At 46.5% G+C, this 13,183-nt stretch overlaps 1 protein-coding gene across 1 annotated transcript; it reads left to right on the top strand.

The window, feature by feature from the left end:
• Nucleotides 1–5,572: 5,572 nt before the first annotated feature.
• LOC130115292 (homeodomain-interacting protein kinase 1-like) lies at nucleotides 5,573–10,731 on the top strand. The gene is made up of 7 exons (XM_056282901.1): nucleotides 5,573–5,685; nucleotides 8,182–8,326; nucleotides 8,890–9,081; nucleotides 9,239–9,420; nucleotides 9,876–9,999; nucleotides 10,335–10,421; nucleotides 10,558–10,731. The coding sequence occupies exons 1-7, from the start codon at nucleotides 5,573–5,575 to the stop codon at nucleotides 10,729–10,731; spliced, it is 1,017 nt and encodes a 338-aa protein (XP_056138876.1).
• The last annotated feature ends 2,452 nt before the right edge of the window (nucleotides 10,732–13,183 follow it).

Below are 13,183 nucleotides of genomic sequence, written 5' to 3'. Positions count from 1 at the left end.
AAACACAAGGAACATTGCCTAAATGTACAACCTACTTGTCATACCTAAAGAGCCCACATGCATTACTCTCATATTGACAGTTTTCAACTAGCCAATACAGTATACTACAACAGCATAACAGAATTCCTGAAATGCAGTCATGCCTTTTGGTTTTGGTGTGCCACCCCAAGATTTTCAGTGGCCCCATTTGGCCACCCCTATGACAAATTTCTGGGGGTGCCACTGCCCACGTTAACAAACAAGAACCAGTCTTTGGAGACAGAAGCAGGACTACTTCCATAATAGGACGAGAGAAAGTATTTTTAGTTCCACCTTTGACGACTTGTGCTTAAACTTTCCGCAATATCCTCCTGGAAAAGTTTTTGTGATGACGGCCATGGGCCATTCATTTCTTCTCACCTGATTGTCTTTCAGAAGAACGATGTCCCCTTCTTGAAGGTTTGACCTTTTCCCTTGCCGCTTGTGGTGAAGCTGTAACGTTTTGAGGTATTTGTGCCTCCACCTGTTCCAAAAGGTGTCAGCCAGGCTTTGAACCCATTTCCACTCATCTTTGAAGAGATCTGCTTCTTTGACGTGTCCCGGAGCAGGAGGAGGTGCAGACCCTGTTTTGAGGGTCATGAGCATTGCTGGGGTGAGAATGAGAGTGATTCTGGATCCAATGCCACTGGGATGAGAGGTCTGGTGTTCATGATTGCTGCTACTTCAGCCATGGTGTTATCAGAACCAGTGGCGCCGGCAGCCATAATCCTGTACGCACCGTGTGTACATTTTTTTAAAGATTTTGTTCGCTTTTTTTTTTTTTTTTGGCCACTCACGCCGTTTGACGCAAATACATTTGAAGGCCGATGATTGGTGTTAAAGTCGCTGGCTAATAGCGCAAGGTGCGTACAGGATTACGGCTGCCGGTGCCACTGATCAGAACTTAGTGTGTCAGACGGGATTATTTCTGGTCAAGCATCATTCATGCAGTCCAAAACATGACAGGCGATGCCAATCATACGTTCCCACACACCACCCATGTGGGACGCGTGGGATGTATTAAACACCCAGGTGCAGTTCTCTGTGCTCAGGTACTTCTCCACATTATTGAAGCTCAGACTTGTATTGTCCATCTGCAGCTCTATGGAGGCGCCGACAAAGTTTGTGCCACAGTCAGATCGTATGTTTTGCAGGGCCCCAGACTGTGAAGAACCCTCTTAAAGCATCGATGAAGCGTCTGGCACTAACTGCCTCGATCACTTCAATATGTACTGCCCTCGAACACATGCATGAGAACATCATAGCCCACCGTTTAGAGTTGAAATGTCCTCCTCTTGTGCGACGTGACACAATGTCCCACGGCCCAAACACATCGACACCTACGTAGGTGAGGGGAGGTGCTACTTACGGTTGTTCGGATGGTAGGTCTGCCATCTCCTGATGTTCTGTTTTTCCCTGCAGCTTCGTACAGGTGATACATTTCAAAAGTAGACTACTGATACCGCATTTTGCACCTACCAGCTAGAATCCAGCAGCTCGAATAGCACCCTCAGTGAAATGCCTCCCCTGGTGTTTCACGGCTTCATGATAATGGTGCACCAGAAGGGCTGCCAGATGGTGCTGGCGAGGAATGATCATAGAGTGACTCTCGTCCATGGCCAATCTCGACCGTCCTATGCGACTTATTATTCTCAGAAGTGTGTCATGGTCTATGACGGGGTGCAACTTCCACAGGCTCAGGGAGGGTGAGATGTTGGACCCCGAGGCTATGCACCTGAGCTCTTCTGCGTAGCACTCATTCTGGACGCTCTTCACAATCCACACTTTGGCCTTTATCAGCTCTTCCTCTGTAGGACGACAGATGTGCCACCCGTGACATTTGTCTTGGACAAAGCGGGTCTATAACATCAGGGGGATTCGCCCATTCCTCACCGACGAGATGGCACAGGTGCTCATCCAGGCTCTGGTCATCTCCCGGCTGGACTACAGAAACTCCCTCCTTGCTGGCGACCCGGCGTCGGCCATCAGAGCTCTGGAACTTGTTCAGAAAGCTGCAGCTCGTCTGGTGTTCTCCTACACAACTCCCCTTCTCATGTCCCTACACTGGCTCCCAGTAGCTGCTCGCATCCAGTTTAAGACTCTGGTGCTAGCCTACAGGGCAGTGAAAGGAACAGCTCCTTCCTATCTCCAGGCCATGGTCAAGCCCTACACCCCCGCCCGACCACTTCGCTCTGCTGCCTCGGGACGCCTGGTTGCCCCGTCGCTCAGAGGCCCCTGCTGCCGATCGACCCAGTCAAGGCCCTTTTCTGTCCTGGCCCCACAGTGGTGGAATGAACTCCCCACTGATGTCAGGACAGCAGAGTCGCTGCCCATCAGGTTGAAACCTCACTTCGTCAAGAACTACTACCCTGTTACTTGTTCTCAGCATTTATTGTATTCACTCATTAAAAAAAAATCTCTTTCTTGCGTTTTTACTTTAGCACTGGTTTTGCTCTTAGATGCTTGTTTAGATGCACTTATGACATCTGATGACTAGTAGTTCTCCTGATTTCCTACGTTAAATGATGCACTTATTGTAAGTTGCTTTGGATAAAAGCGTCGGCTAAATGACTGTAATGTAATGTAATGTGAAGGTGCGAGCTACTTAGATCAGGTGAGCCACAGCAGTGACAAGAGTGCTAAACATGGAGAAGCATTCAAAGCGTTGAGGGTGTACCACACCTCTGGAAACATGCGTGAGATTTGTAGTCACCTGAGGATGCACCTTAGTGTCAGAGGCAGGGTCGATGAGGTCGTAAATCTCTTGTGGCTCATATGGATAAAAAGATGTGTTCCGAAGAAAATCTGGTCCTGTAAGTCACGTTGTGCTGCTAAGGATGGCTGGTGGCACCGATCTTGATCTAATGTCGGCAGAATTCAGGTTGGAACAGACGTACTTCCATTGGCTAGGACAGGATGATGACGGATACGCTGAATCCTGTTATGCACATAGAATCTCCTTGACTGGTTGTGGATGTATTCTAGTACAATATTGCTGTCCGTGTAGTATGTTGTCAAATGTCACATCCATCTATGTGACTATCAGCTCGGCGAGCTCCACTGCGAGTACAGCCGCAGACAGTTCCAGTCTTGGGATCGTTAGGCCAGGCCTGGGGGCCAACGTCGCGTTTCCAAAGACGAAACCAACTTCAGTTTGTTCTTTTTGGCTTATCACCTTGATGTAGGCTACAGCTGCAATCGCTTTCACTGATGCGTCTGCGAAGACGCAGAATTCTCTTCTTTGTGTGCCTGTGGTGGAGAAAGATGTGTAAGGGCACAGTATTTGGAGCGCCTCTAAGTCTTGGAGCGACTTCCTCCATCTAGTCCACTTAGTCTCCATGTCTTTGGGAAGTGGGGAGTCCCAGTCCTCTGCTTGCATGGTGAGCTCGAGGTTGTGGCAGATTCCATCAGCTGCACTTCCAGCTGCTTAAGAGTGAGTATCCACCACAACCAGAAACATACGTCCATCCAAAGGACCAGCAAATTCCACATGGATTCTCTGCCATGGCGTCCCCAGCAATGGCCATGAATGCAGTGGGGAGAGACTGGGAGACTTCTGGCTGCATTGACATGAACGAAACACTTTGGCCTGCTGTTCAATCTGAGCGTCAATCCCCGGCCACCAGATGTAACTACGACCAATGGCTTTCATTTTAACCACTCCCGGGTGCCCCAGATGCAGCTCTTTCAGTAATTGTCTCAATTTTGGGGGCACATTTACCCGGTTGCCCCACAGAAGGTACCCCTGGACCACTGTGAGCTTATCTTTCCTTAAGTAAAAGGGTGTCAAGGCAGTGTCCTGCCCTTTCACCACAGGAAACTGCCCTGACAAAATCATGTCCACCACTTGAGAGAGCACTGGGTCATACCTTGTTTCTTTGTGAATGTCTGTGAAGAATACAGGCAGGGAGTCCAGGTGCTGTATCACCACTGTATCCACTGAACCTGGTCTGTCCTTGTGTGCTACCTGCAGCAGCAGGCATGACAGGCCATCCGCACTGCCATGATCACATGTGATCACGTGCCATGATCATTCCTGTACTGAATCGTGTAGTTGTGAGCTGTTAATACAAGGGCCCATCGTTGAAGCCTAGCAGCTGCCATAGACAGACGGAATAGCTTTGCTGGGGCTTAATATTGTTGTCAGTGGCCGGTGGCCAGTAAGTAGGGTGAAATGACACCCATACAGATATGCAGGAAATTTGCATACACCAAATATTTCAAGGGCTTCCCCTTCGATTTGAGCATAGTTTTGCTCTGCTTTGCTCAAGGTTCTGGAGGTGAACGCCATGTGTCTCTCTTGACCATCAGACATCATATGAGAAAACACCATGCCCATGCCATAAGGCGAGGCATCACATGCTAGTCTGATCTGCAGTTGGGGATCATAATGAGTCAGTACTCTCTCTGAGAGGAGCTGTTCTTTTGCCATACAGAACACTTTTTCGCACTCCAGAGACCATTTCCATTGTGCCCCCTTGTGTAGCAATGCTTGCAAGGGGCTGAGTTTTGTTGCCATGTTTGGAACAAATCTGCCATAATAGTTTATTAATCCCAGAAAAGAGCGGCACTGGCTTACATTCATTGGGGCAGGGGCCTCTGGGGATTTGTGGAGGCCTGTGGCATCGATATGTCCCAGGTATTCCAGTGAGCTTTTTAAAAACTCACACTTTTCATGCTGCACCCAGAGGTCAAGTTTCTCCAAGCGACTCAGCACTGTTTTTCAGGTGATCAGTGTCATCACATTCAGTTACTAGGGCGTGATCCAGAAAAGAGTGCACATTGAGGATCCCCTGAACAACTTGGTCATGACTCGCTGGAAGACAGAGGGCGCTGACGTTATTCCTAAAGGCAGCCGGTTGTAACGGAACATTCCCTTGTATGTTGTGATGGTGAGGTATTTGTGGGAGCTCTCCCGGACTGGCACCTGAGAGATCAAGTTTGCTGAAACCCTAGTGCCCCGCTAAAGAAGCAAACAAGTCCTCTATCTGGGGGATGGGATAATGTTCAGCACAGAGGATGGGGTTGATGGTTACTTTAAAATCCCTGCAGATGCACACACCCCCTTTTTCTTTGTGATTGGCACGATGGGGTTGGCCCATTCACTGAACTGGGGAAATCACCAAGAGCTGTTGTAGGCACTTTCAGCTTCTCTGAAATAAGGGAGACTGCTGCCCCAGTGTCTAGATCCATCTCTGCTGTTTGCCCCTCTATTTCTGGCCTGACCCAGATTGCAGAAGAGGCTGGATTGTCCCGCTGTATGACATTTCTTCTCCACATCCCATCATTAGCTACATCTACCATGTTCAGGGCTAATTCAGCGTCTGAGTGTCGTATCAGTGTCACTCGGCTCAGCACTAGTGTCCAGCTTATTAACCTGTCTTTGAATTTTCCTTCCTTTTCCTTTTTCTCCCTCACTGTGTTTGCTGCTTTATTTCCCTGCTTCTCTCTTTGCATGTGCGTGAAAGGTGGCCTTTCTTATCAGGGCGGTGGCAGATCTGATCTTTGTAGAAGCAGTCACTTTCAGTATGATTTGAACTACCACTCCGGGTGCATGTCCTCCCTGGAGTTGATGAGGGATGTGGCATTCACCTTCATGGAGCTGGAAAGCGGCTGGGACTCCCTTGCCACCGTCTCTATAGAGATGGCGATTTCCACCGCTTTCTGGTAGGTAAGGGCAGCTTCTTTTAGTAGTCTCTTCTGTATATACTTGGTGTTGAGGCCGCAGACCAACCTGTCCCTCAATGCATCCTGCAGATAAGCTCAAAACTCACAGTGCTCTGACAGTTTATTTTTTCAGATCTGCGATATACTGTGCTGTTGTCTCCTCTCCACTTGATTTCTTTTGTGAAAGCCATATCTTTCAGATATCACAGTGGGTTACAGGGAGAAATGGGATTGTAGTATTTCCATAGTCTGAGCATAAGCTTTCTCTTTCGCCTTACTTGGGGATTTTATTTTTTTGGATTTCCCCCCCCTTTTTCTCCGAAATTGTATCCAGTCAATTACCCCACTCTTCTGCTCCACCCCCTCTGCCGATCCGGGGAGGGCTGCAGACTACCACTTGCCTCCTCCGATACATGTGGAGTCGCCAGCCGCTTCTTTTCACCTGACAGTGAGGAGTTTCACCAGGGGGACGTAGCGTGTGAGAGGATCACGCTATTCCCCCCAGTTTCCCCTTCCCCCCGAACAGGATCCTCGATCGACCAGAGGAGGCGCTAGTGCAGCGACCAGGACACATACCCACATCCGGCTTCCCACTAGGCTCTGTGCATAGCTGTAGTCCACTGACTTCCGGTTTGTACTGCAGCGGTCATACCAATTTCCTGTTTGTTGGCGCGTGCTATTGACAATGGCATGTTATGAGGATGAGTCCTCATAATTGTGGACGTAACTTGATGTGTACAACTTGAAACGTTTCACCCGATTGCTGGTAGGTGCAGGTGAAAGTTTGTTGACTATTCTGTGCATGTGTGTGAGTGTTAGCATGAAGGAGGTGGATATTTAATTTATCATCCATTTTCTTCAGTGTCTTTAGAGGAAAAATTGAAAGCGAAAAGACTGGTGTAACAGCGTCCAAACGATGTCCAAATAACACAAAAGGGCAAATGACAAAATCTAAGTTTGTGTTACTTGGTTTCAACGAAAGAACTGGCTAACGGCAAGTGGAGCTTAAGAATTCCCTTTTCTGTTTCCCATGCTTGATGTTTAGAGGAGGAGACACGACTTGGACCCAAAGAAATTGTGGATTTGAAACATTTATCCAACAAAATTAGGAAACGTGTGCGTGTCTGTGTGTGAGTGAGTGAGTGAGTGAGTGAGAGAGAGAGAGAGAGAGAGAGAGAGAGAGAGAGAGAGAGAGAGAGAGAGAGAGAGAGAGAGAGAGACATACAGGAGTAGTTTTTGGCGTCAGGCCGTTCTTGTGGGTGCGTCTCTGTGTGGTGGCTGTAGAGCTCTTGCTGTATAACAAGGTAGGCAGGGTGGCTGCTGTAACTTGGTATCTGGGATGGGATGCTGCTGTTGATGCAGCGTGAGCTGTTGATGCCCCTCAACCCGTTCTTCACATTCCTCCCATCTGCTAGCAGATAAAGGCCGACATCCTGGGGGGAAAAAGCCTGCTTTGACTGAAGTTCTGTCCCCTTTGCCACAGCAGCTTTAAATAAAGTACCCCGGTGACAACGCTCGTCCATGTGTCTCATTAATGGCCATGCACAGTTACATGTTGTGTTACACACAACATACAACATATAACTGTGCATGGCCATTAATACAGTTACACATCTGTTGTGTGTAACAGCTGTGTAACTGTATCTAACTATGGACGTATGTATTATGTATACAGTATGTGACATACTGTATACATAATACATACGTCCATAGTTAGATACAGTTAGATAACTGACCAAAGATAAATTAGATAATCGGCCAAATACAATTAGGGAGAAAAAGAAGGACAAAATCCCCCCCCCCCAATACACATACTGTATGTGTAAGTATGAAGATAAACTTGTTTTCTGATGTGATGAACTTGTATTTGGCTGCACAGACTGTGTGGTAACAAAATTCATTAAGTAAGGACAATTAGGCATCTATCTATCTACCTACCTACCTATCTATCTATCTATCTATCTATCTATCTATCTATCTATCTATCTATCTATCTATCTATCTATCTATCTATCTATCTATCTATCTATCTATCTATCTATCTATCTATCTATCTATCTATCTATCTATCTATCTTTCTATCATTGTGGTGAAATATTATGTTTTAATGTCAGAAAAACTGAACCAAAACAACAAAAAAACAAAAAAAACCACAACAAAACAAACAAACAAACAATATGAGCAGCAATTATTAAATAATTTAGCAGCTCATTGTCAATAGTTGTTCATTTCATATATCTGCATTATTGGTCCCTGGTTGTATTTTCTTGCTGACAGGTTCCGGAATTCTTTTGATGGATGGATTCTAGAATTAGTGAGACAGCCTATATAAAGCCGGCTCATGTGGAAACTGACCATTTCGCATGTGGAGGTGAACGAGTGAAGACGTATAACGTGTAAACTGCAGATTGTTTGATTTATGAAACCAGAATGAGTTTCATCAGAGAAATCCAGCTCAGACGTGAAGGAATTTCAGTATTATGTTCTGCCCAGCAGTACTTCCTACTACCTGCTGCAGAGCTTCCTAGGAGAGGGCTGCTTTGGACAAGTGGCCCAGTGTCTCAAACTACCCACAAAAGAGACCGTGGCTGTTAAGATCCTAAAAACTAAGAGCAAGTATGCTGTGGAGGCTGAGAAGGAGGTAAAGACTGCAGCCTACAAAATAATGAGCAGGCTGACTAAAACGTTGTTTTAACGTCTGTTTTTGTTGCTAAAATATTTAGTCTCAGGGGCGCCGGGTGGCGTAGTGGTCTATTCCGTTGCCTACTAACACGGGGATCGCCGCTTCGAATCCCCGTGTTACCTCCGGCTTGGTCGGGCGTCCCTACAGACACAACGGGCCGTGTCTGCAGGTGGGAAGCCGGATGTGGGTATGTGTCCTGGTCACTGCACTAGCGCATCCTCTGGTCGGTCGGGGCTACTGCCAGGTGAAAAGAACCGGCTGGCGACTCCACATGTATTGGAGGGGGCATGTGGTAGTCTGCAGCCCTCCCCGGATTGGCAGAGGGGGCGGAGCAGTGACGGGGACGGCTCGGGAAGTGTGGGGTAATCGGCCAAATACAACCAGGGAGCAAAAGAAGGAAAAATGTCAAAACAAACAAAAAAAACCTGTCTCATCAAAATGTATGAGGTGAACAGCTGGTATAAGTATTTATATTTGGTATAAGTGCTTTGTATGAACCTCTCTAACTTGTGTATCCACAGCTGGCCATGCTGAAAGTAGTCAGCAGTCTTGATCCAGACACTCATAACATCGTCCGCTTCCATGAAGGCTTTTTCTATCGCGGACTCACGTGTCTGGTGTTTGAACAGCTACACATGAGTCTCCTCGACTACATGAGACAGACGCACTTTAGACCTCTGTCTCTGAATGAGATTCGTCCCATCACAGTACAGGTACAGTGACACGTTAAACTCTCGGGTTGTTCGTCTTGCACACCTTGAATCTACTAGGAAAATGAATGACAGAATATGACACGGTGCCCAACATTCAAAACTCTGCCAATGTGTGAGTGTGGAGAGTCATCTCTTATTTCTGCCTCTCCGTCTCCAGCTGGCCACCGCCTTCAAAGCTCTGAAGAGCATCGGGCTGATTCACACAGACCTGAAACTAGACAACATCATGCTGGTGGACCAAGTCAATCAGCCGTTCAGGGTGAAGCTGATTGATTTTGGTCTGGCTGTTCGCTCCTCTGAGGTTCAGCGTGGCAGCATCCTTCAGCCTATTGGTTACAGGTGAGTAGTACTGAGACCTGAACTGTCCAGCAGTGTGTCTGCAGTTCTGCTGGAAACCAGAAGCTACAGTTGTGCTATTCTCCCATACTGATGAGGAGAAATGTTAGAGCTGATCATTCTCAGCTGGTGAGCACATTTAGTACTGATTTTTGTTCATTTATTTATTTAACCTTATTTGACTAGGAAGGTCTCTCGAGATTGAAAATCTATTTTTTTGAGGGAGACCTGGCCAAGACAGCACACCACAATCACAAAATCATGTTAAGACATACAGCGGATACACAAATGGAGAAAACAGAACTATATCAAGCTTAGGAAAAGCAGTTTCACTCTTCCCTACACCGTCTTTTATTACAGGTGGGGGTGATGGGGGAATTCATCTACAAATGTGTGATTTTGTTTTGTGGGTCCTTGGTAATGTTTGCTGTCTTTGGTCCTTGTCTCCCCACCTTTAGGGCACCAGAAGTTGTCTTGGGCCTCCCCATCTCAGAGGCAATAGACATGTGGTCCCTTGGCTGTGTAATGGCAGCGATGTTCTTGGGAAGAAACCTCTACCCTTCTTGGAAAGAATTTGACATGGTAAGTCACCTGATGTCCCTCACCAGCTGCTTCATCACACAGACAGAATCTCACAACCCATTGTTGAAGCTGAAGGTGGGTTAACGTGATGTTGCGTTGTCTCTCCAGATGAGAGCCATTGTGGCGACACAAGGCATGCCAGCAGATCACTTGTTGGATGCTGGTTTGAGGACGAGGTGTTTATTCACCAGGGACTCAAAACATCAAACCTGGAGGCTCAAGGTAGTGCATCATAACAACTTCCTGCTTCAGCCGCTCAGAAAACACATTAGATAAGTAACAAGTGAAACTGTTGAAAAGCTTTCAAAGACTTGTCGCATGTTTATTTCTTTTAGCTGCCATGGGAGTACTTCCGGGACACAGGGAAATCGCCCAGGTGCCCCAGCAGGTTTAGGTTGGGCTCCCTTGATGTCCTGTTGGAGGTAAGTGGTACCGCTGGTACCGGTTTATTCTACAAGTGATGACTCAGTTGAGAACCGTCACTTTGCTCCTTTAACATGAGCCAGGCATTTTCTTTTGACTTGACTGACTTGTGGTTTGTGTGGTCTCTAAATCCAGTGCAGACCTGAGGGGGCAGACGAGCACGAGGAGGAAGACATCCGGGCATTTGTTGATCTGCTCAAGAGAATGCTCAACCTGGATGCTGCCAAGAGAATCACCCCCAGCCAAGCTCTGAGACATCGCTTCCTCAGCATGACCCACCTCGCTATGGGCTACCACCACAGCTCCTAGTGAGTGACTATGTGTGTGTGTGTGTGTGTGTGTGTGTGAATACATGTCCATTTTAAATGCTAATTCTATTTCTTTTATAACATGGGTCTTATTTCTCTAGTTTTCCATCGTGCATATCAGTTGTGATATTTTTCTCACCAACTTCGTTGTCACATTGTCAAGGTTTTGAACACGGGGCCACCGCTGGCCTCAGCTTTACAACAGCGTCTTATGGGGCAAGTAAATATGAGCGTCAGACATGTTTTAAAAGTCCAGTTAAACCCAGTTATCTCACCACATATTCAGAAGTTAAAACTACCCCGAGATCCCAGAAAGTTGCGTCAGTTATTCTGGACACAAAGTTAGTAGGAGAAACGTGTCACCACTCATCTGATGGCCGGGACCAGACTACACGAATTCAGCCCGATTTTGACACGACTCTGTCGTTGCCGGCACGGTTTCAGCATCAGGCCTGATTATGAACATTGGGAACGACGAACGGGGGTCTTGACCCCGTGTAGTGTGACATGATGGAAGAACAGCAACGTGGCGTCTGGATGCTCCACGACACCCCGACATAAAGTCTAGCATGTCAGAATTTATTTTATGTTCCTGCCTTGTCCGACATCTCCTACGATGTGTTTCTTGAGTGTCGCCAGTCTCCGGGCTTTCAGGAATGACCAGCCTATTTAAATACCCTAGGTAGCAGTAACCATCAACTAACCACGCTGCCAGTGCAAATTAAAAGTCATAGATAATGGGAAATCATGAACACAGTGTAACTCGGGCACTAGGTCTTCTTTTGTTTTTTGTTTTTTAGCTTAAAGGGCGGGTTCAAGCTTGTGTTCAGTTGTACCATAAGTGGCTGTTTTAAAGCTGCGTCTCGCTGTGGTTCCGTGTCCAAAATCACAAAAATGAAGCCGGTGATTAAAATATCATAACTGATATGCAAAATGGCAAAAACTATAAAAGTTAGACCAGAAAGGATTGATCCTTCAAGGTGTTTAATTCATAAAGACATATTGATGTGGATTCATTGATTCATTCACTGATTTATTCACCAGTTGATTCATTTATTGATTGATACATTATTTGTTTTGTATCCAGCGTGATGGACTCCTTTGACATCATGTCCATCTGCCCACTCTCGGAGTCGTCTTGGGGGTCTGAGATCAATGAAACCTGCAGCCAGCAAGACCAGAACCCCATGACCTCCCTCACAGATGCTAATGGAGGAGGAGATGATAAAGAGGAGGGTGACATCGAAGGAACTGATGATAAATTGGAGGGTGACATCGAAGGAGGAGATGATAAAGAGGAGGGTGACATCGAAGGAGGAGATGATAAAGAGGAGGGTGACATCAAAGGAGTTGATGATAAATTGGAAGGTGACATCAAAGGAGATGATGAAGAGGCGGATGATATCGAAGGAGGAGATGATAAAGAGGAGAGTGACATCGAAGAAGTTGATGATAAATTGGAGGGTGACATTGAAGGAGATGATAAAGAGGACGGTGACGTCAAAGGACTTGATGATAAATTGGAGGGTGACGTCAAAGGAGGAGATGATAAAGAGGAGGGTGACATCGAAGGAGGAGATGATAAAGAGGAAGGTGACATCGAAGAAGTTGATGATAAATTGGAGGGTGACGTTGAAGGAGATGATAAAGAGGACGGTGACGTCAAAGGACTTGATGATAAATTGGAGGGTGACGTCAAAGGAGGAGATGATAAAGAGGAGGGTGACATCGAAGGAGGAGATGATAAAGAGGAAGGTGACATCGAAGAAGTTGATGATAAATTGGAGGGTGACATCGAAGGAGGAGATGATAAAGAGGAGGGTGATATCGAAGGAGGAGATGATAAAGAGGAAGGTGACATCGAAGGAGTTGATGATAAATTGGAGGGTGACATTGAAGGAGGAGATGATAAATTTGTGGGTGACATTGAAGGAGGAGAGGATAAAAAGGAGGGTGACATCGAAGGAGGAGAGGATAAAAAGGAGGGTGACATCGAAGGAGGAGATGATAAAGAGGAAGGTGACATCGAAGGAGTTGATGATAAATTGGAGGGTGACATTGAAGGAGGAGATGATAAATTGGAGGGTGACATTGAAGGAGTTGATAATAAATTGGATGGTGACATTGAAGGAGGAGATGATAAAGAGGAGGTTGACATTGAAGGAGTTGATGATAAATTGGAGGGTGACATTGAAGGAGGACATGATAAAGAGGAGGGTGACATTGAAGGAGGACATGATAAAGAGGAGGGTGACATCGAAGGAGGAGATGATAAAGAGGAGGGTGACATTGAAGGAGGAGATGATAAAGAGGAGGGTGACATCTCAGGAGGAGATGTTAAAGAGGAAGAGAACATCAAAAGAGAAGATGGTGTAGAGGAAGGGAACATCGAAAGAGAAAGTGATGAAGATAAGGGACACACTGGGGACGGTGACAAAGAGGGGCTCATCCAA

This window comes from Lampris incognitus, chromosome 7, assembly GCF_029633865.1.
Source record: "Lampris incognitus isolate fLamInc1 chromosome 7, fLamInc1.hap2, whole genome shotgun sequence".
Classification (NCBI taxonomy): domain Eukaryota; kingdom Metazoa; phylum Chordata; class Actinopteri; order Lampriformes; family Lampridae; genus Lampris; species Lampris incognitus.
The sequence above is the reverse complement of the archived record's forward strand: the minus strand, read 5'-3'. Positions and strand labels throughout refer to the sequence as shown.

Excerpts from the sequence above, each read along its gene's own strand:
- LOC130115292 (XM_056282901.1), top strand. The coding sequence starts at position 5,573 with ATGTCCTCCCTGGAGTTGATGAGGGATGTGGCATTCACCTTCATGGAG. Across the intron at positions 9,082-9,238 it reads TTCGTCCCATCACAGTACAG|CTGGCCACCGCCTTCAAAGC; the intron begins GTACAGTGACAC and ends CTCCGTCTCCAG. Across the intron at positions 10,000-10,334 it reads CTTGGAAAGAATTTGACATG|CTGCCATGGGAGTACTTCCG; the intron begins GTAAGTCACCTG and ends TATTTCTTTTAG.